The 26692-nt window shown below is 40.9% G+C and overlaps 1 protein-coding gene across 1 annotated transcript in view; it reads right to left on the reverse strand.

The window, feature by feature from the left end:
* The window catches only part of ANO2 (anoctamin 2), a 280595-nt gene that overhangs the window by 125719 nt on the left and 128184 nt on the right, over positions 1-26692 (reverse strand). The window contains exons 11-14 of the mRNA XM_015591465.2: positions 19430-19590; positions 14619-14701; positions 12211-12222; positions 11878-11988 (exon numbers count right to left, since the gene is read on the reverse strand). Of these exons, the coding sequence (XP_015446951.1) occupies positions 11878-11988; positions 12211-12222; positions 14619-14701; positions 19430-19590 (367 nt within the window). The remainder of the gene's footprint in view (positions 1-11877; positions 11989-12210; positions 12223-14618; positions 14702-19429; positions 19591-26692) is intronic.

Below are 26692 nucleotides of genomic sequence, written 5' to 3' on the forward strand. Positions count from 1 at the left end.
AGTTATTATGCTAATTGCTGAACCCCATACTGACACTCCAAGTACTGGAGGCGGAAGGGTTCAGGCAGTCCCTGGGCCCACCCAGGGCCCTGCATTCCAAACTGCCTGGTTCTGAGCAAGCTCTTTTATGACTCACTATGGGCTCCTGGGCTGGTCACTTCCCTTAAAATAATCCAGCTGGCAAAGAGTGTGCAGTGGTGTTGGAAAGATTAATTCATTCATGTTTATAGACAAGCTCTCTGAGAATCTTGGTTGGGAGTAGCTCCATGCTAAGGAGTGCAAATATTTAGCTGAGTACATTTCCAGGACAAACTTCCTGCTGTAAATTCTTTCAATTCAATGCAGATGCCCAAATTCAGCATAAAATTTATGGAAGTTGGCTGGTAGACAGTAAATCATCATAAAAATGAAATGGATGTCAAATGTCTACAGCCAACTGGACACCACTATGTCTGGCCTTCCTGGGGAATCATGAGGTTTGGTCTAAAAGACCCAGAAGTGGGCAAACTTCGGGCCATTGATAAGCAGAACAGCTTGGCCCTGGGTGGGTATTAACCCTTCCAGGGTTGTGTATGTCTCCACCACAGGGATGTAAATGGATGAAAGGTGCTATGAAAAGGTGCCATGACAATCAGTACAGGCCCACCAGCCCTAGACCAAGCAAAAATAAAATCATGTTGTAGAAAATCCTGGATGTAGAATGAGAATTGCTGGGAAAGCATGCACATTTCTGAAGAAAAGCGATGGCAGCAGCTCCCCAGATGAGGAATTGACTTTGGACAATCTGTGTGTGACAACGACTTGTGGAGTGAGCTGTCCCTTTGCAGAGGCAGAAACTTGTTTGACAACATACCCTGTATTGGCTGCCTTCTCTTCTCTGTCACTTTCCTGCTCCACTACAGGGGTTTCCACCTCCGACATAAATGTTTCGCTTGAATCACTGGCTCAGGGTCTGCATTTTGGGGAACCTAAACTAAATAAGGACCCCTTTTTCTTTTCTTCCTAGCTCCATATTCTTTGTCAAAGTTAAGAAAGTAATGTTCTGGAACAACACAGTGCCCCCGGCACATGCTTTGAGTGAGAAGCTCTTGCTTACCAGCCGGAGCACGGCTGAGCAGGCACAGTGGTGGATAAAGACGAAGGTGCTGACAACCTCTTCTAGCTTGAGTAATGATTTCTAAAAGGGCATAGTCTCAAGGCCTCTGTTTCCTTCGTCCACAAAAGAGCAATCTCACTTGTCTTCTTTGAAAGCTCCCTTTTGACCATCCTATCAAAAGAATCACAGGGAGTCAGAACACCTTGTGACCCTGGAGGAATTTTTTAAAACCAACACTCTTGATTTTCTGGCACATGAAGGGAAGAGTGCAAAGGAAACTGAAGAGCTTGTGTGTGCTTCCAGTGAATTCTGGGGAAGTGAAATAACGACCTTGGCCCAGACAGCAAAAGACAAATTTAATTTACATGCTTCAGGCCGTATATGGAAAAATCATTTCGACCGAAGGAAGAAAAGTCCAAACTGCCAAGTCGATAGTGGCAAACATCACACATCCCAATGGTGTGTGCTGGTCTCCATCAGCAGCTCCGCCGTCCCAGCATTCCCAATCACCGCACATATCTGGGCCTTGTGTTTTCCACAAGGATCTGCTCTGAAACGCCAACCGGAATTTGCCCGGCCTCAGTGCCAAACCTAGGCCTGCCGCTTCTCTTCCCCCACCACACTCTCATTTCACAGCTGCCCCATTTCTCTCTAGCTTCTCCTCCATAACCTGGGCCTCAGGATTGTCCTTATTTGTAACTTCTTAATTTAGAGGCAGGCCAGTAGAAATGTACACAGTTAGCAGAGAAGAAGGACTCATTTTAGCCAGAATTTCTGATGCTGAGAATGGGCTGTCAGTTGAAGAGGGCTAGAGACCCCCTCTGACGGCCGGGCCACCCGAGCAGTCTCTCCTTGGGATGAATGACTCACACACTCTGCAAACGGAGATGTTTATGGACACATTCTATGCGTCCCCGGTATCCTCTCCAAGAAGCCCAAGCCACCCTGGAGACTGTAAATAAAGCAAAGCTTCTGGATAAGAAGTTGTGAAGTTTATTTTTAAAACCCAAGGATTTAAAAAGATGTCCACAATCAGAAACCTTCTGTGCCCTCCTAACACACACGCATACACACACACACACGCACACACACGAGACAGAGATAAAGACAGAGACAGAGAGAGAATACGCTGGGGTAGATGAACTCTAACACCCAAGAGAGGAGTCACTGCAAACCCGAGAGCAACTGTGGAAGCAGCCAGCTCAACTGGCACTTTCCTAGTACACCTTTGCCACAGACTACTGCTGCCCCCAGATAAATTCCTGCAACTTTGAAACTCACTATTCATTTTTTTAAACTTTTCTGCTCTTGTCTGTCTACCCTTCAATCTAGAACTAAGGACGCCCTTTATGCAGCAGTTCCAAGACTTCTCAGTTCATGGCACCCTTAATGTCCCAGTAATATTTACAGCACACACACGAGACAGAGATAAAGACAGAGACAGAGAGAGAATACGCTGGGGTAGATGAACTCTAACACCCAAGAGAGGAGTCACTGCAAACCCGAGAGCAACTGTGGAAGCAGCCAGCTCAACTGGCACTTTCCTAGTACACCTTTGCCACAGACTACTGCTGCCCCCAGATAAATTCCTGCAACTTTGAAACTCACTATTCATTTTTTTTAAACTTTTCTGCTCTTGTCTGTCTACCCTTCAATCTAGAACTAAGGACGCCCTTTATGCAGCAGTTCCAAGACTTCTCAGTTCATGGCACCCTTAATGTCCCAGTAATATTTACACGGTGCCCTTTGGCTCAAAGAAATACTTAACAGTTGCATTTATTGAGTAGTTAAGTCCAAATAGCTTAATAAATATTTATATCCTAACAACTTAGTAGCCATTTGGGAAAAGATACACATAAATTGGAAGAAAAAAATATTTTATTTCATTCTTAATCCCAATTATTTACTAAAAGGATGTGTTTACCTGTTAGACACCATCCAGCTTCTCCAACCATAAAACCAGATTGGACATGACCACTCTCCGTTCCTGTTCCACAATGATTTGTACAGAACTGGCACTACAACCACTGAAAACCCAGCCATGCTAAGAGATGATGACATTGAAAGGTATACTGTGTAACTTAACAGACACGGCTGAGGTAGTAGTTCACGTGATATCTGATAGGTGTCAAATATTGTTGGGCTTTCTTCAGAAATGTTTAAAAATCCCACAACGCTTCTGTGAATTCACTGTGGCTCTCTGGGGTGCCTTGGGAATAGTTTGGGAAACACAGTCCTCGTACCATCAGAAACTTTCTCAATGTACCGAAACCATTTGTCCGTGACTTCTCCTATGTGTGCATGTACAAATAAAATCATAAACAAAATGCATGCAAGTTCATATGTGAATAAAAGTACATAAGAAAAGTTCTGGAAGGATACAAACTAAACTGGTAACTGTGGCTACCTCTAGGGAAGAAAATAACTTTGGGAGGAGATGAGGTCTAAGTTCATTTTATCTGTAATGTGGAATTTTTCTTGAGGAGAATATTTTCATGGTATAATTTATATAATTATAAACAGAAAACCCCCACAATTTTAATATACCTGTACACAAAAAAACTTTACAACACCACTTCAGATAGCACTAAATTCCATGCAACGAGGGTCAGTCTCAAACTCCTACGAAGGGGACTTATTTACTCAAGTACTCAACCCGGCTCCGTGGGTACACCAACAGGGAAGAGCTTCTCACTCACTGCTCCTTACAGCATTCCCCTCTTCAAGAAACTTCCTCCTTTTCTCACGTCCTTAGGGTAGTAGTCAGAATGGCATGTGGGCTTTTCCCACTAAACCCCTTCCATCACCTTCCCATAGTCTAACCTCTCACACTCTACTCAAATCACCATTCGATGCTATGGCAGAGAAGGCCACTGTCCTTTGGTGAACTGGAGCTGCTACCTGAAGGCTGCTGGCAAGGACTATATTTCCCGGCCTGCCTTGTATCTAGAGGGAGCCATGTGATTGGATCCCACCAATGAAGGAAAGGGATATGGAAACCTGAAATTCCAAATTAAGGAACTTAACTATTCCTAATAAGAAATCCCATCCTATAGTTAGTCAAACAAGATTGACGGCCCAATTTTCCTTGAGAGGGAGGGAGGGAGGAGAGCCAAAGCTTGAAACAATGAATAAAAAATAGATTAAATAAAAATATAAAAAATTAAATTATATAAAATAAATAAAAGTATATAGAATTGTCAGGGGGCAGCCTTCAGTAACAATTTTACTTTGTCAGTTGGGTTTCACCCAGGGAGCTCCATTGTACGAAGTGACCCGTTTCATTGTCTTTATGACCAAATATGAGAAATTCAAGGGGAATGGGGACTCAGCACCACAGGATCTCAGAGGTGCCCTGCCCTCAGTCTGTTAGTCCTTATCAGCCTAAGGGATTGGTCTGAGAACCAAGGAGCCTTATATTCTGGAATGCCCGATAGTGTTGGGTAGAGCCTAGGCCTCTCCCTGACAGATATGTCTCAGGTCACACAGGAGTGTAGTAGAGGGCCAAGGCTCGGAATGGCTCCAATGATTCAGAACTCAGCCCTTAATAGTGAGAGTCCATGAAACACCCAGATAATAAAGAGCAAATAAAAAGATTTCAGAAATGGACTCAAGGCTCACCTTAGCTTCTCACTAGGACAATCTTTGGCAAATTGAGTCTTCTTCTGTCTCCAGTGTTTCCCTCGCCAATGAGGAAACTTTTTAATCTCTAGGAAGGGTCTGAGAGAATTACTTAGACTCATTTTTTGGTTTTTTTTTTGGACCCTCAAATGATTAAAATCATTTACTGCCTTGAAAAGAGGAACTAAGGGAACCTTACCTGGTCCCACAGAACATCCGGATAAGTCACTGAGGGCCTCTGTGGAAAGCCTGGACCATATTCCCTTGGCCCAAACTGGGAGCCCAGACAGAACCCCTCCTTCCCTGCTCTCTGGGCCTCTCTTCTCCCTCATGCTTTCTGACAAGACAGTCCTGAGCTTCCTGTTGTTGTTGTCTCAGCCTCCTGGTCAAAGGCCCCACAATTATGCATAATTCATTCCACATGTTTGTTTGTGCGCCTGCCAGAGGCATCAGTCATAAACGTTTCAATGCTTTAAGTTCGGATGAGTTTTCTTTTGAAATAACTGTCCCTAGGGTGGTGCACTGAACAGTAAATTAACACCCATCTATCCATGGGCCTCCTCTTGACACGTGTTCTAACTTCAATGCTCCCCATAAAACATTTATTAAATGTAGCACACAAACAGCACCAGACCATGATGGGAGGACAGGTGCCTGCATCCACACTGGATAAACACTGGGTGACAACAAGCCCCAAGAGGTAAACTCCTGGGACTACTTAAATAGGATTTTGTATGAAAGTCCTATTAGTGATATATTTTATAGGAGAAGATTCTTTTAAGGCCACATTTTTCATTTCTCCAGTTTGCTACAAGCTCTGTTCCTTGAAACAAAAATGTTTTTCTCTTCTCCTTGAAGCCTCCAGTTATCCCATCTGACCTGTGTCGTTCCAATGACACCATCGCACATGCACTATCTCTCATACACACATACTAACACACACACTCACATGCTTACACCACTAGCACACACACATTCTCAACAACTCTGGAATGGTCTGAACAACTGATCGTTCATATATTCCTTCATTATGTCAGTGGTCAGCATTCCTGTGCCTTTTGTCAAATTTTTATTACTCCCCAAAGCAAGTACCCAGCTTCAGTGATCGGTAGCTAGTGAGTCCTAAAGTTATGTTGTTATTGACTAGACTTTCGTGCCACTTGCTCTCAGATCTACTCTCTGTCGTTTCCTTCCTCTACTCATTGTTGCAGGGTACTGACCCATAAAAACGATATTTTCCAGAATAACTTTTAAATTGAGTTTTGGTTAGATTTGGCCAATGGGAGGCATTGGTGGGAGACTGGAGAGCAGAAGGAGGAAATTCAGGGTATTTCTTCCCCACACCACTCTCTCTATCAACTTCAGACAGCACATCCAGAAGTGGCTGCACTTTCTGAAGGGTTACAGCACCCACTGTGTGGTCCTGGCTCCGAGGTTCTGGAAATAGTACCTTGTTCCTTGTCCTTCCTGTCTTATGAGTGGTAGCAACTCCCTGCTGTTGCTAATCTCTGTGTTGCCTTACTATCCCATTTGCCCCAACTTCCTCAAGTCTAACACCTTTATAATTAGTTCTTCATATTATTTTCCCTCTATTAAACTAAATGGCATGAGGTTTGTTTTCTATTCCCTAACTCATAGGAAGTTTACTAAAAGAAAAGAAGTCAGTCACAGGAATTAGAAGGGGCTGGGTGAAAGGTCAGAGGGGCAAGAGGCAAAGATCGGGACTGCTTCAGAACCCTGCCATCTACAGGACTTTGCCCTCTGTACTCAACTTAGACCTTCATTATCTTGAAAGAACAGAGAAAAATCTTGCCCTCGAGGGAAACTTGCAAAAACCTTCAAATCTATCCAGGACGGACTATTCCAGAAAAGATTCAAACTGATCCAGGAAGAAAAAGAGCCTATTCTTTTATTAAAATTTCCAGACTCTATATTCTTCCTTGGAAACGATGTATATCTGTGTTTATATTCCTGAATTCTTCCTACTGTCTGTTGAACCTCTTGCTATAAACTAAGCTAATTCTACTCACTGTTTGTCCTCAGTGGAAATAAAGCATCATTCCACCAAATTTACACAAAGCCACTAAAGAAAAAGTAGGGTAGCAAGTTTATCTTGTACCCGTCTTTCCAATGAATACCACACTCCTTCCTGCCTAAAGTATAACGAAGGAGTATCAAGCATGATTTTTGAAAAGTATATGAGGATCTGTTGAGGGAAAACATTTGAAAGACAGAGAAGTTTAGTGGTCAAGAGCATTACTGTTAAGTAAGACCTCCTGGCTCATACTCTGGCTCTGCCGCATATTAACATTGAGCAACTTATTTCTCTAAGCCTTAGTCTTCTCATGTATGATCTAGAGATAATAAAGTTTTGAGATTTAAGTGAAATGAAACCTATAAAACCTTGTACATAGTGAGCACTTCATAAATATTTCTTGTAATTTTATCATTATTACCATCCTCACTATGCCACACCCTTGAAAATCACAGGAATAAATATAAGAATAGCCAAATTATCACCATTTAAGATAAATCGGTCTACCCGCCCCCCCCAAAGTTATGGGCTAAAAACCAACATCATTTCTCACATCAGCAAAGAAAACAGCCAACTCTCAGGACTGCAGAGGCTATAATCCAATCTCCCCATGTAATAACTGGGCAGAAGAGACCCAGAAAAAAACTCAGCTATCTGGTGAAAGCACCATGAACTTGCCAACCTTTGGGTCTTACCAAATTGTCCCTCCCCAATGTGGACATCACCTCATTATCACCTCATTACAGTTAGAACATCTCATTTCAGATCAACATTATGCTGACATGATGTGAATTATTCTCAGGGAAGCCTCATATGAGAGTTTTAAAAGGCAGTGTACCACAACTAACATCATACTTAATGGTGAAAGGCTAATTTTTTTTCTCTAAGATCAAGAATAAGATAAGAAAGTCCATTCTCATCACTTGTTTTCAACATTGTACAAGAGATTCTAGTAAGGGCAATTAGCAAAAAATAAAAAATAAAATGCATCTAGAGTAGAAAAGAAAGAAGTAAAATGATCCCTGTTCACAAGTGACATAATCTTCTAAACAGAAAATCCTAAGGAATCCACTAAAAAGTATTAGAATTAATAAATGAGTTCAGCAAAGTTGTGGGATACAAAATCAATATTCAAAAACCAAGTATATTTCTATATATTAGCAATGAACAATCCAACACTGAAATTAAGAAAATGATGACATCTGTAATAGAATCAAAAAGGATAAAATAATTGTAAACAAATTTAACAAAAGATGTGCAAGACTTGTACCCTGAAAATATAAAACATTACTGAAAGAAATTTTAAAAGTTAGATATACAGAAAAGATATACCATATTCATAGATAAAAGGCTGAATATTGTTAAGATGTCAATACTTCCTAAATTATCAAAAATTATCAAAATTCCGAGGTTGTGTTTTTTTACCCAGAAATTGATAAACTGGTCATGAAATTTATATGAAGATGCAAGGCATCTAGAGTTGTCAAAATAATTTTGAGAAAGCACAACATTACGGTCACATTCCCAATTTCAAAACTTCAAAATGATTTCAAAACACATGTAAAGTAATAAAGACAATATAGTACTAGCCTAAGGATGGAGATATAGATTAATGGAGTAGAACTGAGTGCCTAGAAATAAACTCTAACATTTATGGTAAGTTGATTTTTGATGAAGGTGTCAAGATAATTAAATGGGGAAAATAGTCTTTTCAACTAATGGTGCTGGGACAACTGAATATTCACATTTAAAAAATGGACCCCTTACTTATACATAAAAACTAACTCAAAATGGACCACAGACCTAAACATAAGAGCTAACACTATAAAAGCCTTAGAAGAAAACCTGGGAGTATATTGCTATGACATTTTGATTAAACAATAGTTTCTTAGATAACACAAAAACAGAAGTGACAAAAGGCAAACAGATAAATCAAAAACTTCTGTGCTTCAAATTGTATCAATAAAAAATTTTAAAAACCCATAAAATGACAAAATATTTGTCAGCCATACAACCTGATAAGAGACTGGTATCCAGATTACGTAAATAACTCTTACAACATAATAATAAAAAGACAATTAACCAATTTTAAAAATTGGCAAAGGATTTGAATATACATTTTTCCAAAGAAGACATACAAATGGCCAATAAGCACATGAAAAGATGATCAACGTCATTAGTCATTAAGGAAATTCTAATTAAAACTACAATAAATTATCACTTCACTCAGGATAGATAAAATAAAAAAGAAAGATAACAACAAGATAACAACAAGTGTTGGTGAGGATGTGGAGAAATTGGAGCCATCATGCATTGCTAGTTGGAAAAGAGTATGGCACTTCTTCAAATATTAAACATAGAGTTTAGCATATGAGCCAATATTTCCACTTTTATGTATATATCCAAGAGAAATGAAACATACATCTACATGAGAACTTATACACAATATTCATAGCAGCATTATTTATAACAGTCAAATGCCCATCAACTGATGAATGTATAAATAAAATGAAGTATATCCAAAATGTGGACTATCATTTGGCAAGAAAAAAGAATTAAGTACTGACATAGCTATGATATGGATGAATCATAAAAACATTTTGCAAAGTAAAAGAAGCTAAATACCATATTTTTCACAATTCCATTTACATGAATGTCCAGAATAGGCAAATCTATAGAAACAAAAAAAAGATTAGTTGTTTCCCACAGCTCGGTAACAACTACTGGGTATAGAGTATTTTAAACTTAGATTGTGGGATGACTGCAAAAATCTGTGAATATACTAAAAACCATGAACTGTATACTTTAAATGGGTGAATTTTATGGTTTAAGAATTAAATCTCAATAAAGATATTTTTTTAAATGGACTTTATATCTTCAAAATTTAAAAAAAAAAAAAAAAGAGCAATTGGCCTTGGGGATCAGGCAGAACTGAGTTTGATTACTAGCTCTCCCATAACTAGTGATCTGATCTTCAGCAAGTTCCTATGCCACTCTGGGCCTCAATAGATGGTAGCTTTTTATCATTCACAAGAAAGAAAAGTAAGGAAAGGTGGGGCTATGCAGCCTCAGGGTTATAACGGAAGCAGAGCCAAGGTGATCCTTTGGGATGAAAGAAGCACATCTAGCTAGACTTTGATTCCTTGTCCCTGTCTATTCCCCAGAATAAGGTACGTTTCCTAAATATCCCACACATAATGGTGCCCCAGAGCCACATCGCACCGTAGGTATTGACAGCAACTCTCCTCAAAGGCAAGAGCAGCATCTTTCGCATCAGGCAGCAACATGTGCTCCTCCCTCATCTCCCACCTTTGGCTAGATTTACAGCAAGAACAGAAGCGTTTACAATATTAACAGAACTGAGGGGACACAAAAAGATGCTAACAATCAAATTCCAGGCCATTTTTATCTTATACTGCTCATTTGAGGAGGTCATTTTTCCCCTGGTACCCATAAGGCATTAGATGCTTTGAGTTCTGCATTCCCAACAGTGTAATGAAAATAGATGTTGAATGCTAAAACATAAACATATGTATCATTCATAATGCATTCAGATGTTTTTCAATTATTCATGGTTCCTGAGAGTTACTTGACCTATCATGCATATATATCCAAACAATGTTTATACTAGAACCACAGCCTCGATGTATGCAATTCCAGCTCCTTGGCATTCCCGTCTATGGAATCAAAATTAAATGAGTCAGTGGTCAATAAAAGTTACATGTGATTTCCATAAAATTATCCATTGTATATTGCTCTGGGGTGGGGAAAGAAGGTTGTATGGAGTTGTTGAAACTGACAGAGCACAGAATGCTTGCTCTCTGATGAGGGTGGTGGTGATGATTAGTCTTTCCTAAGAATGAATTTATTATTTCTCTGAACAACTGGTGGTCTTGGACTTAACTTTTGTCTAGGAAAAACATAACTCAGAGGGCCACCCTCTCCTTCTCTTCTGTGTAAGTCCTGTTTTCTTTCTTTCTTTTTTTTTTTTTTTTAAAAAAAAGCCAGTGTTCTGGGCTCAAAAACAACACATTCTTCTGTTTGGATGCTTGAATAAATTTGCATGTTAACGTGAATGGTTTTGACTTAAAGAATGTAAAATTAAATAAAATTTGAATTCAAATCCAAGATGGAGAAAAGACACATGCAAAAACAACAGATTTTCAATCTTGTTGATTTTTTTTCAGGAACCAGATTAGGAAAGACATAAACACACACACACTTGGTTTCAAGGAAGTGTGGCACTCAGAAGAGATAAGCACTGCCAAAGAGGAGCCCCCGCATCGTACCCCACCTCACACACACTGTACTTACAGATCACAGAACAGATTCTGAAGCTCTGTTTCAATGTCTGAATGCCACCATAAAACTCAGAAATATGACTCAGAAGACATGTTCTCCATTGCATTCCTATGTTTTGAGGTCCACCCAGATAAAATGAAATGCAAGGAACATTGTATGAGTAGCTCGAGCAAATACAGGCATGAATTTGCCCCTGCTGGCCCTAAGAGCCATTTCTTGTTTTATCCTTTGACTTCCCCATTGCACTTGAAAGGCAGTATGCAGAGAAGGTAGATGCACAGACTGTCAGAGATGGGCCTGAGTGGGAATCCCGGATCCGCCCACCATGTACTGGCCGGGTGATCTCTGGCAAATGACTTAATCCATGGACACATTTTTTTCATTAGTTTTCTTTTATATAACAATAGTGCCAACCTCATAAATTTATTGTGAGAATAAAATATAATGCACTTAGAACACTGCCTAGCCTAAAGCAAACATTCATAAAGGTTAGCTGTCATTATGCTGGTTGGGATGGTGGTGGTGGTTATTATTATTAAATAGTTATGTGATATCAGGCCTGACAAACATTTCTTTCTTCTCCAGTCTGCTCTCCCATATTGTCCAGACAGTACCACCCACCCAAGAAAGAGAGACAAATCAAGGCATAGCAAAAACTTGCTTGACTGCAGGACAAGAGATGCCATGCTCTCATTCTATCCTGTCCCACCCTGTCAACCCCTTCTCACAATCCAGTGTCTGTCCATGAAGGGGTTACAAATAAAAGGACAACAGAATCTTAAGAAATAAAGAGGACAATGAGCAACAAGCACCAGCATCTTACCTCATCCTCCCTCTCAGTCATATCGGTCCCCAATTTCTGGACAACTGATTTGTCGCTCTCCTTTAGCATTTTCTCTCGAACTTTGGTTTCATACTCAGGCCGGGAGTGTTCCTAAAACCCAAGGGTCAAAGAATGGTTAGTGAACAGGCAGAAGAGCAACCCTGGCCCATGGGTTATAACCAGACCACAAGTACAGTAAGGTCAGGACTTGGGATCAGATGCTATTGGACATGAATTGCCACACCACACACAATCACAAGGAATCTAGACCAGGAGCACAATGTGGGAGAGAGAGGGGACACACAACACTTGTTACCACACTGAAAACCAAACCTGGGCACGTTCCTGGGGATGGCGCCGGTGTTGAGAAAGGAGAGAGGAAATGTTAACTGGGAAGCTGATAGAAAGAGAAGCCACATGCTTTGTATAGCAGTTCGACCAAAGGCAGAGGGATGCATCTGTTCATCCCACCAACTATCCTCATACCTCAAACTTTCAGTTCCAATGAGTGAGATCCCAGCTGGAGAAACAGATGTGCCCCACAGCTGGGAGTTAGGGCAACGACAAAACTTCCTCCCTGTTCCAGTATTCTATCGGCTAAAATGGCGGCTAATAAAAATCAAAGTTAAAGGTGGCCATAGGGAATCTTAAAACTCACTTGCCTGGACCTGTTTCCTGTACAGCCTAAGTGAGTAACTCACTGCCAAGTACACCAGTGCTCAAGAGACAGCACTGAGCCATTCAGCAATACAAATGTGAATAGTGAGTCACCAGGCATGGGAAAGCACACCTAACTAATCAAGAAGACCATGGTCAAATCAAGGCAAGTGCAGGACCAGGAAGACACATGACTTACTTCAAGGAGAATTTAACTGTGTACACCTGGCCTCATCGGCCGGCCTTCCCCGCAGCGTCCAAGGACAAATATCTACAAGTGTGAGGACTTCACGTTCCTACATCACTTACAGATAACTCTTAGGCAGAGATTTAGGTGCTGGCTCACAGTAGACTCAGAGGACACACATTTCCTTATCACTTTTATACATCAGAGATTCCAGAAGCCAACAAGCTAGGCTCCTGGTCTTTCTTTGACTTACTCAAGATGTGCCATGATATTAGAGAGGAGAAACCTGCACATGACTAATAAACATAACCAATACAACAGGAGCTGATGTTTTTCAAGTGTTTTTAGGCCGACCATAATCACCCAATCTCCAAGGAACAACCAAACCCAAGAGCCATCTCCTTGGATCAGTGCAGCCCCCACCTAAGGGGCCTCCCCATGGGACCAGGGGAGAGACTTGCTGAAAAACTCCTTTAGTTCCTATTTGTGTTTGTTGAAGGGAGACCTGCCAGACCTCAAGAGTCTTTTGCCCGAAAGTGAGGCAATCTTCAGCTTAGTGGACCTCTCTTGTCCAATTAGCTTCTGTCAGTTAGGCCCCAGGTGCACCTGGGACCTCTTAGAGAGTGTGGCCTCATCTGAACACTCTACCTTCTCTGAAGGCAGAACCCATATGTACATTCTCTTGTTTGTCATGAAATCCATGATGTTGTTATTCTCAGGGTAAATGCTTAATGCATAGGACTGGATAGAGTAAGCACATGTATTCAACACATGGTCATGGAACACCCATCTGCTCAAAGGCAAGCTGACCAATTGGAGCATTAAGAAGAAGAAATCATGTCCCACCACAGATATGGGGAGCCACATAGGCTCAAGAACAAAACTAAATTGGGGATTTCACTTGCTTGGCCATAAAACATCAGGGCCACAAAGCCAGAGGTCCTGTGCCCAAGGCAAGGCACATCGGTTACTGTAATAGAGTGTGGAAAAGGCCTGCTCTCCATGTAGCCCCTGTAATACTTGCAGCCAACCTTTGCAAATGGGTACTCAGGCACCTAGAAGTGCCTCCTGGTCCTTCTAGATGCTGTCTCCAGCACCTCGCCTACAATGTCCACAATATCAGGAATACCTATCTGATACTGACATTTGCTATTCAGTCAATGGTAGCATGGAGGAATAAATAACAGTGTGCAACCATGTGCGCACAGCTCCTTGACAACTCACTGACATCAAGACTGGGGCCCTAGTTCTCAAAGAGCCCAGAAGGAAATCTGATTTGTTCTCATCCTTTAAATGTCATTTGTCCATAAAACTAGATTCTAGAAGAACTTACCCTTTGCCCTTAGCTTATGCTCCAGTTTCACACATGGTGTACTGGCTTACACTATAATGGTCTAGTTGTTCTTTCTTTTTCCATAGGCATCAAAGGAACCAGCATCTGGTATGTGCCTCTCCCTTGACCCTCAGTAAGCTCACAAAGGCATTCTGACATATCTATGATCTAGGTCAACTGGGAGTGATTTCTATTCTCTGGCTTTATGCTCACTAGAACTGATGACATGGGAGGTACAAATATGTCGATTAAATCTCAAGGCTACTACAAGGCTTGCCTCTTGTGTCATCTCTTTTCCCAGAGAGGGGCACTGGGACATCTGGCTACCCACTAAGCCCAATGTCTTACAGCTCAAGAGTAAAGAGGGAACTTGAATTCTTCATATCAGTGCATATCAACCATGGCTTAGCCCATGGAGCCAAGCTAGAAAAGCTGCCACAGTGGGAACTGGCCAGTGACTGGCTGATGTGACAGCACATGTTAAATGGTTATCTCAACTCAAAATGGTCTATTTCCAGAGTCAAAGCAAAACGAGGGCCCAGAGGAGCAAGCAAGAGAACTCACTTCTTCCTCTTCTATACCAGTCAGGTCCCAGAAGTAGCCCAGTCGCATCTGTAACCTCTTCCAGTTCTCAAGAAACATGGTAGCTTAAAAAGAAAGAAAAAATTCTGTTAATGTTGAAGAGTGGATTTTGAATACTGTTTGGATCCACTAATGGTGGTGAAGAATAAACTTATAGATTTCAAAATTAGGGGCTCTCTTTCAAGCATTTATTCCCTTTCTCCTACCCCTACCTGGAAATGCTTGAAACATTCCACATCCTTGAGACTAAAATAGATACATTTAAAGGGGTACACACACACTCTCTCTCTCTCTCTCTCTCTCTCTCTCTCTCTCACACACACACACACACACACACACACGCTTTTCCCCATTTAGAGGTTACGAGAAAAGAGTAAACATTTATCTTAAGAAATGAGGATGGATGGAAGAATAAAGAAAATAAGAATGGAAGGGTTGCAGTCTTTTTTGACAAACTTCATCTTGCCTATGCACACATTCTTTCTTCCTGTACTTTCCTTAGCACTTTCACTTTTTTCTCCATCTTTTTTTTTCTGTCCCCAGAACCACTTCTCCTCTGTGGGCCCTAATCATTGCATTTTGCAGTTATGTAACAGTCCCCTAATTGTTCTACCTGACTTCCGAGTCAGCCTTCCAACCCATCTTGCAGGCAGCTGATAGACGAATCTCTTTCAAGTGGCATTCATTCATTCATCCATTTCTTAGCAAATACTTTTTTGAATGCCTACTGTATCTACAACATTAGTCAGTTTGCATGCTCCAACCATGGCCCTTTGAAGAGCCAGCCCGCATGCTCCATAAAGAGCCAACACCCTCTACTGTACAACCATGGCTTGTTATACCAGTATTAAACAGCTGATCCAGAGCCTGCCAATGGACCAGATTCTGTCTTTAGAAAACTGAAACCAAGAAACACAAAGAGAAGGAAGGATGGCAGAAACCAAGCAGCCCTGAAAGAAGAAAGGGCTGTGGTTTCTGATAGCTCCTCCAGCTCGTTTCCTCAGCATCCTGGCTACATTTCATTTCCTACATCCGTGAGCTTGCTTCTGGCCTTCTTACGATAAATCTCATTATTTGGGCAAACTTAAATGAATTTTTAATCCTGGGGAAAAACAAAACTAGGCCCAACTAAGGTATCTGCAATACACAAAATACTGTTCTAAGCATCATGAGGACATTAGGTGAATCTGATGTGGATTTGCTCTCAAGTTGTTTAGTGTCTATGAGGAGAGATTATAGATTACAATACAGGGCATAAAGTGGTTCTGGCCTTAAGAAGGACCCAGATAAAGTGCTGTGGGCATGCAGGAGAGGAAGTGCTAGCTGCTAGAGAAGGCATCTGAGCTGAGTCTTAAAGAACAATGGCATTCGGGCAGTGAAGAAGAAGGGGTGTAGAGAAGAAAGATGTCAACACCCCCCTGCCAAAATTTGCAGTGGCTTCTTATGGCCTAAGTTTTCTCTGGATATTGGAACCCTGTATATCCGGCCAGACGAATCTATCTAAATCTCTTCCCACCATTTGTCACAATATATCTCAGACTTGCACTGCTGCTGATGTCATCTTCTCTCTGTCCTCTTCATCCCCAACTTGTACAAACTGTCCCCTTCTCCTATGCTACCCACCGATGTCTACCCTCATCCTTTCCTGACCAGCTCAAGTTCTACTTCTTCCATAAAATCAGGCTCAAGGGCTCCTTCTCCTTCGAACTCCTACTGCTCTTAGGGTCTGCTGCCCCAGAAAGGGAAGGGGTCTGACACTCCCTGAGGCCACCCCTATACCTCTCCACAATGTCTGATAAGAGTCTGGGTGCCCTTCATTACACGCCACGCTGTACTATTGGTCTGTAGTGTAGTAACAGGTCCAGAAACTCTTCCTCGGCTCCTAGCCGCCTCCGTTTACCTTGGGCACAGCATAGAACTGAACATAACAAACACCCATGGACTGGTAAATGTGCAGTCACTTAATGCTTCTTTTGTTTTACTTGGTGTAATATAACAGTGCAGTGATTTATATGTTTTCTCCTTGGATTTGAGGCTTTTTCATGTGAGTACATCCTGACCTCCTGACACTGGTATTGTCCAAGGTGGATGTCCATCCTCTTCCTATGCTCTTCTCAGTGCCTGAGGCAGGCTCTGAGTGCTGCTGACTGCAGTATCCATAAAGAACAGAAGTCAGACTGTAGGACAAGTCAGACGGTGGGAACAGATGAGAGGGGCAAAAGAGTCATTGAAAGAGAAGTCATGAGGACAAGGAAGGGCTGTCATAACGGTGAAGAGCTGCTCATAGTTCCTGGTGCATATTATGTGCCAGGCACTGTTAAGTGCTTTGCATACATATCTCATTCATTTGTCACAGAACATAATGGGATACTTCACCCATTTTACAGATGAGAACAATGATGCTCGAAGGTTAAGTACCATGCCCCAGGTTACATGGCACCTTGGTTAAGAGAACTGACTTTAGAGACAAAGAGTAGACTCATATCGACTTGCTATGAAGGGGCAGGACTGAGATACATACCAGGCAGTTCCCTAAGTCAATGTCCTTAATCTCTACTCAAAAAGAAGTTGAGAGACACTGTCCCTTTACTCCCTTTTTTAATAGGGATTCACTGTCTTTCCAAAGCTCCCTGATTTTTAAGGTCAGAACCACAGAAGAGCTGAGTCCAAAGACTCCGACAGACCCAAGTCCTCCAGACTAGGACCCTCCATGTGCCCCCTGTCTTAGTGGCCCCCATTCCCACTCCATAATTGCCTGAGTCTCTCTCTGGGGAGAACCACTTTTTCTTCCCAGCCTTATTCCTGCCAGTCCTGGACCCTGGCCCAGGCCCACCCAGCACAGCACCACTGATCATAATCATCATGGTAATGAGAAGCATTACTATTATTTTTCATTGTAATTAGTAGGCAATCATGCCCAGAGGCTCTTGGCTGCTGTAACCAAATATACAATCACATAAAACAAAGCAAGGCTGTTAAAACAAACAAACAAACCCAAACCCTACCCTATGCCAGGAAGCTCTGACACAATCTCACCCTTTTTGCTTTCCCTGCACTGCTCCATGAGGGGAAGAGATGGAAGCCAGGGCTGGGGGCAATAAATTATTGAGGACTCAGGAGGGGTGGAAGGTATCTATCTGTTCATCACAGCTATTGAGAAAGAAGAGGCAGTTGCTGGGACTTGAAAACGTCAAAGTACAACTGAAAACCAAGTTTCTCTACAAGGAAAAATGCATCCCAGGAAAGTTGTTAAGGGATCATGGACCCAGTGTTATTAAGCTTCAGCTACTCAATTGTGGTAATATCTGCAAGATAAATTAATGAGGATTAGAGTTGCAATATATCAAAAAATTGAATGCATATTCAACTGAGTTCCAAATCAATTCAAGTGAATTTTGGAGTAATTGCAAGATGACCCTGCTTGATGGGGAGACAGAGCTGCCTATGACTTCCCAGGTAACAAGCCTCAACTTCAGTTTGTTCTACTGACCCTTCCTGTGAACATTTCCAGAGCTATATGGTCACTTAGTGAGTGCCATTTCCTCTTACTCCCTGTCCCTATTTTCATGGGCTGCCCATGTGCCCCTGGGCAGCAGCTAGGTGGCCTAGTAATAGGGGAATCTTTCCAGTCTGGTTCCATCTCCACCCCAGTAGAGATCCCTACGGGGAATGGAGGAAAGCTGTATTCAGTTCTCCCAGCACTGCTGAGAAGAGACCTCTCCCTGTCTCCTCCTCACACTCTCAGGGATATATGACTCACACAGCCCCATCCTGGCAGGTCCTCCAGGCCCCACGACTCAGTAATAAATCAGGCAACCTCTGCAGCAGCACCATGGCCCTGCCAGTCTGTGATCCAGTGGGAAAGCTAAGGGCCTACATATCTATGATGAGGAAAAAGCAGGTGGCTACTCAAGAGGGGCTGAACCATGTTGACTTGGTCTCTTTTTATTAATGCACGTGGGTGTGCCCTCTTGGAAATGTTTAGTTACCATAAGGTTGTTGTTCCAGTTTGTGAGAAGAGAGACAGAGACAGAGAGAGAGAGAGAGAGACAGAGAGAGAGAGAGAGAGAGAGAGAGAGAGAGAGAGAGAGTGAGTGTGTGTGAGTGTGTGTGTGTGTGTGTGAGTGTGTGAGTGTGTGTGTGTGTGGTGTCAGATGGCTAGGGCCCAGAGAGAGTTTATTACCCATGATGCTGATACTCTAGGAGGTGGAGGGGAGGAGAAGAACAATGAAAGAACTATTTGTTCTTTCCTTCACAAATCCCTTCGGTTCCGGGAATATTAAAAACAACACTCTGACATTTAGTAAAATCTCTACAGTCTACACCCATGGTATCTTAGGAATTGCACTGAACCTGGAGTAAGGAGACTAGGTTTAGACCTTCACTATCAGCTAACTCTGTGACCATGGCCATGATCCCACCACTCTGAGTGTTACTTTGGATGATATCTACAACTTTGCAAGTCTTAGTAGTTGTTCTTGGAGGTGCCATATGGGTGTGCTAGGGGATTTCAAAACATGCGTTAGTTCAAATTCTGAACACATCATTCATGAGACCAATACAAGGTTAACATTACTATATCTTTTTAAAGAATATCTAAAGTATAAGAATATGTCTAATTCTATTCACATATGAGTAAAGGAAAGAAATCTGTTGATCCTAAAATCCACCTTGGATACAAAGACTAAATGCTAAAGGAAGTAAACCGAAGAATACAGCCATTAGAGCATGGCCACTGTACCCATTTAAAAGTACCACCCACATAAGCAAGGCTAATAACCATAACCACTTACCCCACAAAGCCATGAAGATGGAGAAGAAGACAGTGGCAGGGTTGTCAAACAGGTGGCTGGCCCGTGCTGTACCACAGGCTGAGCTGAGGTTCCAATAGTCACAGGATTTGTCACACAGGGGACACATGGTGAAGGCATTCTGCTGGTCACACATCTCTTTGCTGAAGCAGACAGAAGCTACTGGGTCAGATAGAGCTCAAATACAATTCATCCCACATAAATCACCCCCGAAACTCTTCCACTTCCGAATCCATCCATGACTGAGCTTATCAACTTCATACATGAGGTATATTTAAAAAGGTGAAACTGGATTCTTCACCTTGAGAGTGTTATTTCTGTAATTTGTCTAAAAAAAAAAAAATGGATGGGCCACCTTCAGAGGTGTGGAACCCTCTGTCATGGAAGTGTCCCAAAAGAAAGTAATGACTATCTGTCAAAGATGGTATACACTGAATGATGCCTTATAAAGCCTCTTCAAAATGTGTGGAGTGTATGAGGTTGGTGGAAAACATCAACAATTGTGAATAAATCGCCAGTCTGAAGTTAGAGTTCATCATCATCATTCAAACATAGGCTATCTTCTTAAACCTACTGTCTGTCTCACAAATGTGTGAGACTAGTCACAAAGAGAAACAAACATGAGCATGTGGATGGATGAACACAAGCTCTCAGCTTTAGAAGAAAAAGCCACATGAATAAGAATGGTGTCAGATCTGGATTGGAAGACCTTTTCTAAATGTGTCAGCTGCAAGACTATTTGTGGAATGGGGATTAATAACCTTGACCTAATAAAATTTATCATAACCATGAAATGGGTTTAGGGAGAATGAAAGAAAAAGGCAAATTCTTCCAAAGTCTAGATTCTTTGCTACTTGGAGAGGGAAGCATGAGTCAAATAACCATGACTTACATTCTAATGTAAATGTATTCTCATTACATTTCTATTTAATGGACTGATGGATATATCTGAAATTCCATTCCTTCATTAGGTAATGAGCTGGATCCATTAAATTTAGGTCCATATGAAGGCTTGTAAATAAGAATCAAAGAACTATGAGCCTTAACTGGCTTCCCAATATCCCTCCATACCATATATTGGTAGGAAAAAGAATGAACTCATCACTCTGATGTGTAATAGTCCCCCTGGGGAGTGGTTAAGCTCACAATTTAGAGGAAAAGGGTAGAGGACTCAAGATTTCATGAAAATGAAGCATTGGATGTTCTCACAGAGCAGTTAGAGACACAGTGATGGGGATGCAGGAGATCCTAGGCTGAAACAGCAGCTATGTCTTCTCTGGAAAGAAGCAGCAGAGGGTGCTACAGAGCATGGCTGGCAAGTGGGAGGCCACTTGCCAGACTAAGCTGGTATACCCTGTGTGCTGAAGCAAGTGCTTAGATTTATCCTGGCAATCAAAAGGATGCCTGGATCTAGTTTCCCTTCACCAGGAAGTTGAAGGGTTTTCCTGAGGGCTGTCACTGTCCATCAAGTCCCAGCTTTCAGGCTTGTTTTTAATGAGTTATTAAGTCCACAGCAGGGAAAGGCCTTCTATGTGAAGCAAGAGAAACTCTAGGTCTCTGAGGATAAATCCTAGTTCCTCCACTGTCTCGCTGCTAAGATCTCTGTTGGCAAGTGTCAATAGCAGTGACTCATTCACATAGACTATATTAAATAATAATATCTTACCAAATAGTTCAGCCATGCTAGATTCACCTGGGCAAGTTCTTATTAATAACCAGAAGGCAAGGTTTGTTTTGTCTTCTGGGTCAGATCAGTGTTCGCTGTATAGTTGAGGAGTTGCTACTTTCAGAGAGGAGAGTACCCTCTTGGAAAACAATTTCACACAGAAAATTGTTGGTCTGTACAAATTCTAGTAAGGAGTTGTGCTTTTAAGCCATGTCTGAGAACGAATTAGTTCTCAGTGCTGCCCCTCGAGCATGTGTAATAGGGACTTTGTTGTTCAGGGTTGTTTGTTTGTTTGTTTGTTTGTTTTACACATAAATTGTAGGGGGATAATCCCAGTCAGCCTAATTCCTAATCCAATCTAGTCAGTGCTAACAGGTCTGAAATTAATAAAGTATTAGCAACCAACTGGTTGCAAAGCACTTTGAAACTTAAGCGCCGTGTAAATTATTGCTTTTAAAATTAGACTACAGTCAACTATCAATCATTTGTACAAAATGGCAGACACTATCACATGGATATTCCCCATAGCATTTATCAAAGTCTGAATTCTTTATATTTATTGAGTTGAGTTTTTTGTTTTTGTTTTTAATGCAAGCCATTTGAATAGAATTCTGGAGAAATTCTGCCTCAGGATGACATTAAAATGACTTTTTCTGAGAGAAGTTGCCTCTAGACAAGTTGAAAGGTGACAGAAGCTCACTTAGAACTGAAATCATGTCTAGGATATTAACTAGCTAAATAATCCATAGATTTCTAGTTAGAAGTAACTATAGTTACTCTCATAGTGTATTTCTTCAATCTATCATTTTCTCTAGAAAACACAAGAAGGTTGATAAGCCCCCAAAGCGAGTGGTTTTTAATGAGTGACTCATTGCTCATAAATTAGGTGCTTGCACAAAGGAAGAAGGTACAACCAGGCAATTATTCAGGAAATTCAGAAAGAACATCTGCTATTGAGGTCTCAAACCTCAAAAGTAATCAATTTTTTTTCAATATGGTTTAGATTAATCGACTTTCTTTTTAATGCTCCAGTCTTTCCTACCCATGTAAACAAATGCCTAACAAATGAAATCAATCCTTTGGTAAGTAGAAGAAAGTTCTATAGATGTATCATGCACATATGGAATTATTACTTACAAGTGATACTTGTATCTCACATATCAAAGTTATTGGTAATAAAAGGTCCCATTTAAAGTTTCACATAATATAAATTTTCTGGTTTTGATATTGTACTACAGTTATATAAGACGCAACTATTGGGGGAAACTGGGTGGTGGGTATATCATACCCCTCCGTACTATCTTTGCACCTTCCTGTAAATCTCTAATGTTTTCAAAATAAAAAGGTTTTAAAAAGTGATACATAGATAGTAACTTCCAAGCTTAATGCCCAAATTAGAAATCTCTAAAATAATCTCAGGAATAGTGCAAGTTTTTAATCATGATTGTTAGTGGCTGATAGACACAGATCCTGAGAGGGTTTGAATTTGTTTAGATTCAGTATTGGGATTTGGACACCATTCTTTCGTTGATGAGGAGTGATATTTTGTGAATTTTCATCAGGCCCACGGAGCTTGAACTTTGGATGGACATACAATTATGATTCAACAACAGTTCTTTAAAAAAAAATCAATAAAATACTTAATTTTTTTCTATCGTTTACACCTTCTTGATTTGCCATATCCTACCCTGAATCTGAAAAACCAACGACCAAAATTTCAATTTTATAACAGTAAATTTCATACTTTTTTGACTGCGACCTACAGTTTGAAAAAGTCTTTTCTATCAGATTCCAGTATGCAAATATATACATATCCTTTCCTAATAAACACTCTTACATAACTAAATAAAATCTCATGCAACACTCCTTATACTTCCTTCTTGTGATGAAAACTAATACTGCATTTCATTCCACTCTATCCTATCTTGTTCTAGTGCATTTAATAGATAACCATTAAATTGATTCCATAATCCATTAATGGGTTGCTACCCACAGTTTGTAAAACATCACATACTTTGACAAGCAATATGATACATCTACAATGATAATAATCTCATTTTACATACATATATGCCTGCACATATATGAGTGAGTATGCATGTGCAAAACATGTATCTTTGCAGCATGTATAGACCATGGTCATTTCCAGCAGCAGTGGTCACTGTCACATGTATTCCCATATGGGGACCCAGGGCACAACTTCTAAGTCCTGATGTAAACCAGCAGACTAACGCCCCACACACTGTACTGGAATTGGTCCTTCATGCAATGTATAGAGTTTTCCAGTTCTGATCAACCTGAGGTCCAGCTCTCTAGGGATCACAACTGGGCAAGGGACACATAAGAGCTGTATTTTCTGAGAACACACCAGACAAAGCTGATTGAAGCTACCTGGGCTGCTGAGAAGGACATGAGCCCCTGGAAGATTTCACAGCTTATTGAAAAAAGGAAAGACTTTGGAGCAGGAGGCAATAGAGGTCAAATTTCAACCCTGACAATTATCAGTTGTTGAAGTTGGCCAAGTTCTGTGACTGCAGTTAGCACCAATTTCTCCATCTCTGTTAGGTGAAAAAGTACCTGTCATATAGAGTTTACAATGTTGATCTCTATAGGATCAAAGAAACTAGTACATAAAACCACCTAGCACCATGCCTGGCACAGGTTGGTGTTTGCTAGGTATTAGTTCTTTCCTCATGCAAGATGGTCTGGGAAAAGCAGAACCCTGACAACGTAGCTCCTGTGATACAGGTCCCAGACTCCTGGTCAAGAATAGTGGACAGATGATACTAGGGTTTTATACACAAAAACATACAAACCTTTGCCTCTTATACAGTAGTCCCTTCTTATCCACGGTTTTGCTTTCTGTGGTTTCTGTTATCCACGGTAAACCGCAGGTTGAAAATATTAAATGGAAAATTCCAGAAATAAGCAATTTGTGAGTTTTAAATTGCACACTATTCTGGGTAGAGTGATGAAATCTTATGCTGTCCCACTTTGTCCCACTTGGGATAGGAATCATCTTTTTGTCCAGCACCTCCATGCTGTATACATTACCCGCCCATTAGTCATCTAGTAGCCATCTTGGTTATCAGATCGATTGTCATGGTATCATAGTGCTTGTGTTAAAGTATATAGCCTAATGTTATGTTACAATGCCTGTGTCATTCACCTCAGTCCATCTCACTGCATAGGCACTGTATCATCTCACATTATCTCAAGAAGGATGATGAGGATAGTACAATAAGATATTTTGAGAGAGAGGCTACATTCATATAACTTTTAGTACAGTAGATTGTTATAATTGTTCTATTTTATTAGTAGTATTGTGCCTAATTTATAAATTAAACTTTAGCATATGTATGTATAAGATAAAAACAATGTATATAGGGTTTGGTACTATCCACAGTTTCAGGGACCCACTGAGGGTCTTAATTTTCTGCAGATAAGGGGTGACGACTACACCAAGTAATTTCGCTTTATTCTAACTATTGACAATGCCACCTCTAGTTTCTCTAATTTGCAAGACTATTTCTATAGAATGACATAGTGGCAAGAAGAGCCAGCTGGCCCCTGTCGCTGGTAGATATGCTTTCCTCAAGAGCACAGCTTTTGGCCCTTTCTTCAGAATGTCCATTACTACCCCCAGTAGTATCCCCAGTTATAGTGGACTCTCATATTCTGCCCGGTGTCTTCATACACTTAGATACTGAGGGGACATTCTGTTGGTACACTGTGATCCCGTACTACAGCCACAATTGGTTGGCCCAGGGCCTCCACCTAAGCCAAAATGAACCATAGACTTTTTCACTTGGGACCAATGGAGTATAAAGCTCTAAAATATAACACCCATGAGCTATTATCAGTATTGTTTGTACCCAATGGAGAATATCTGAAAGGAAACAAATAAATACTAGAAAGAATCGGACAGGAGGTACACTGAAGCGGTTCCCATTTCCGTCGTTCCTGAGGTTAGCCGCATGCCTGCCATCAGGTCCCCTGAGAGGCCACAGAATCTTTCTAAATTTCCTTTTTTGCTTAAGCTAGTTCAGGTTGCATTTTTACACTTGCAACTGAAAGAACATTAAAATATACTAACCATTCTCCATCTCGAAGATGGAAAGAAATTTAAATTTTAAATATTGGCTAAATGTCTCTTTTATCCCTTTTACTCTATTTCCACATATATTAATTCATTCGAAAATCATTTATTAATACTCTCCTGTGTGCCAGGCATTATATACTTTAATCCTCACAATAACACCGGGTAGTAGATATTATTATTACCATTTTTGCAGCCAAGGAAGTTAAGACTTAGGAAGTGAACTATCCAGTTACATAGCTAGTACTAACGATGCCAGTGCTGAAGGTTGCTGTTTTTAAGTGCTTATTTTTTTGATAGGCTCTCTCTTCTCCATAAGGACTAACCTTTATTCCATCTCTTGGCTATCCAAGAACCCCACCATGAGGCTTGTCACCTCTTATAAATTCTGACTCCTGAACCAGAGGCTGGGCCTTCCTCAGCTCCAGGGCTGCCTGTTTCTACGGACAGCCCTGCAGTATTTTATCTCAACAGTGTTTGACCATATAGAATTTGATCTCTACCCAAGGCCTTGATCTTATGGGAAACCAGAGGAAAAAGTCATGCAGTTAAGGGGAAAAAGCATTTCTCAGGCATGATTTTTTTTTCATCAGGTATTATCCGCCTGTCCACATTGGACCTTGGCCCTGGAGAAGAGCTTGACAAGGAAAGGAAGTGGGCCACGTCCAGGATGGCTCTGAAGCCATTCCCAGGATCTGCAGCTCCCAGATCTGTCTCTGGAGAAAAGTCATGTGTATGGTAAGAGAAAGACAGAGGGTGAGGACTTTGGAAGGAGGTGTGTGAAATGTACTTACGACTCGGCTGAAACTCCAAACTACTAACATGGGAATTGAGCCTTTTTCTTTAAAATCATCTTACCTGGGAATATCTTCTTCAATTGTTGCACATCCATAAAGAAATACAATCACCCCAATTATAGAAGATGGGATGAGGAATGATGTATATAATCCCAGCCAGGCAAAATACAGTCCAATTTTTTCTCCAAAATACTTTCTGGAAAAGAAAGAAAATATAACACATATTAAGAGCATTATATACTTTCTTCATTTCTGTTGGTTCTAAACCCGACAATGAGTCAGCGTAAATAAAAAGGGATTTTTTATTAAAGGTAGTTACACAAGAAAAGAGGAACCTCAACACAAGGAATCAACAACTGGTCTTTTCTGAAATGAACTGCATTCCACTGGAATCACATATACGCACCTGTCCTGGCTGCTCATGTGAAATAGCTAGGAGAAGTAATCCAGCAAACTAAATAGCAAACTAAAAAGATGCCATAAATTTTGGCATCTTCACTAGGCAAACATGAATAACACATCATTATTTCATGAGCCAAAGTATTCAACCCACAGAAAAACACATCTTTTGGAACTAGTTTATTTAAATAAAATTATGGGTGGCTTTTACTTTTTTTTCATTTTTCTGCATTTTTAAATTCTTACTTTGTTAATGAACTACTCTTATAACTTAAAAAAAAAAT

The sequence above is a fragment of the Pteropus alecto genome, unplaced genomic scaffold (genome assembly GCF_000325575.1).
Source record: "Pteropus alecto unplaced genomic scaffold, ASM32557v1 scaffold94, whole genome shotgun sequence".
In the NCBI taxonomy this organism is placed as follows: domain Eukaryota; kingdom Metazoa; phylum Chordata; class Mammalia; order Chiroptera; family Pteropodidae; genus Pteropus; species Pteropus alecto.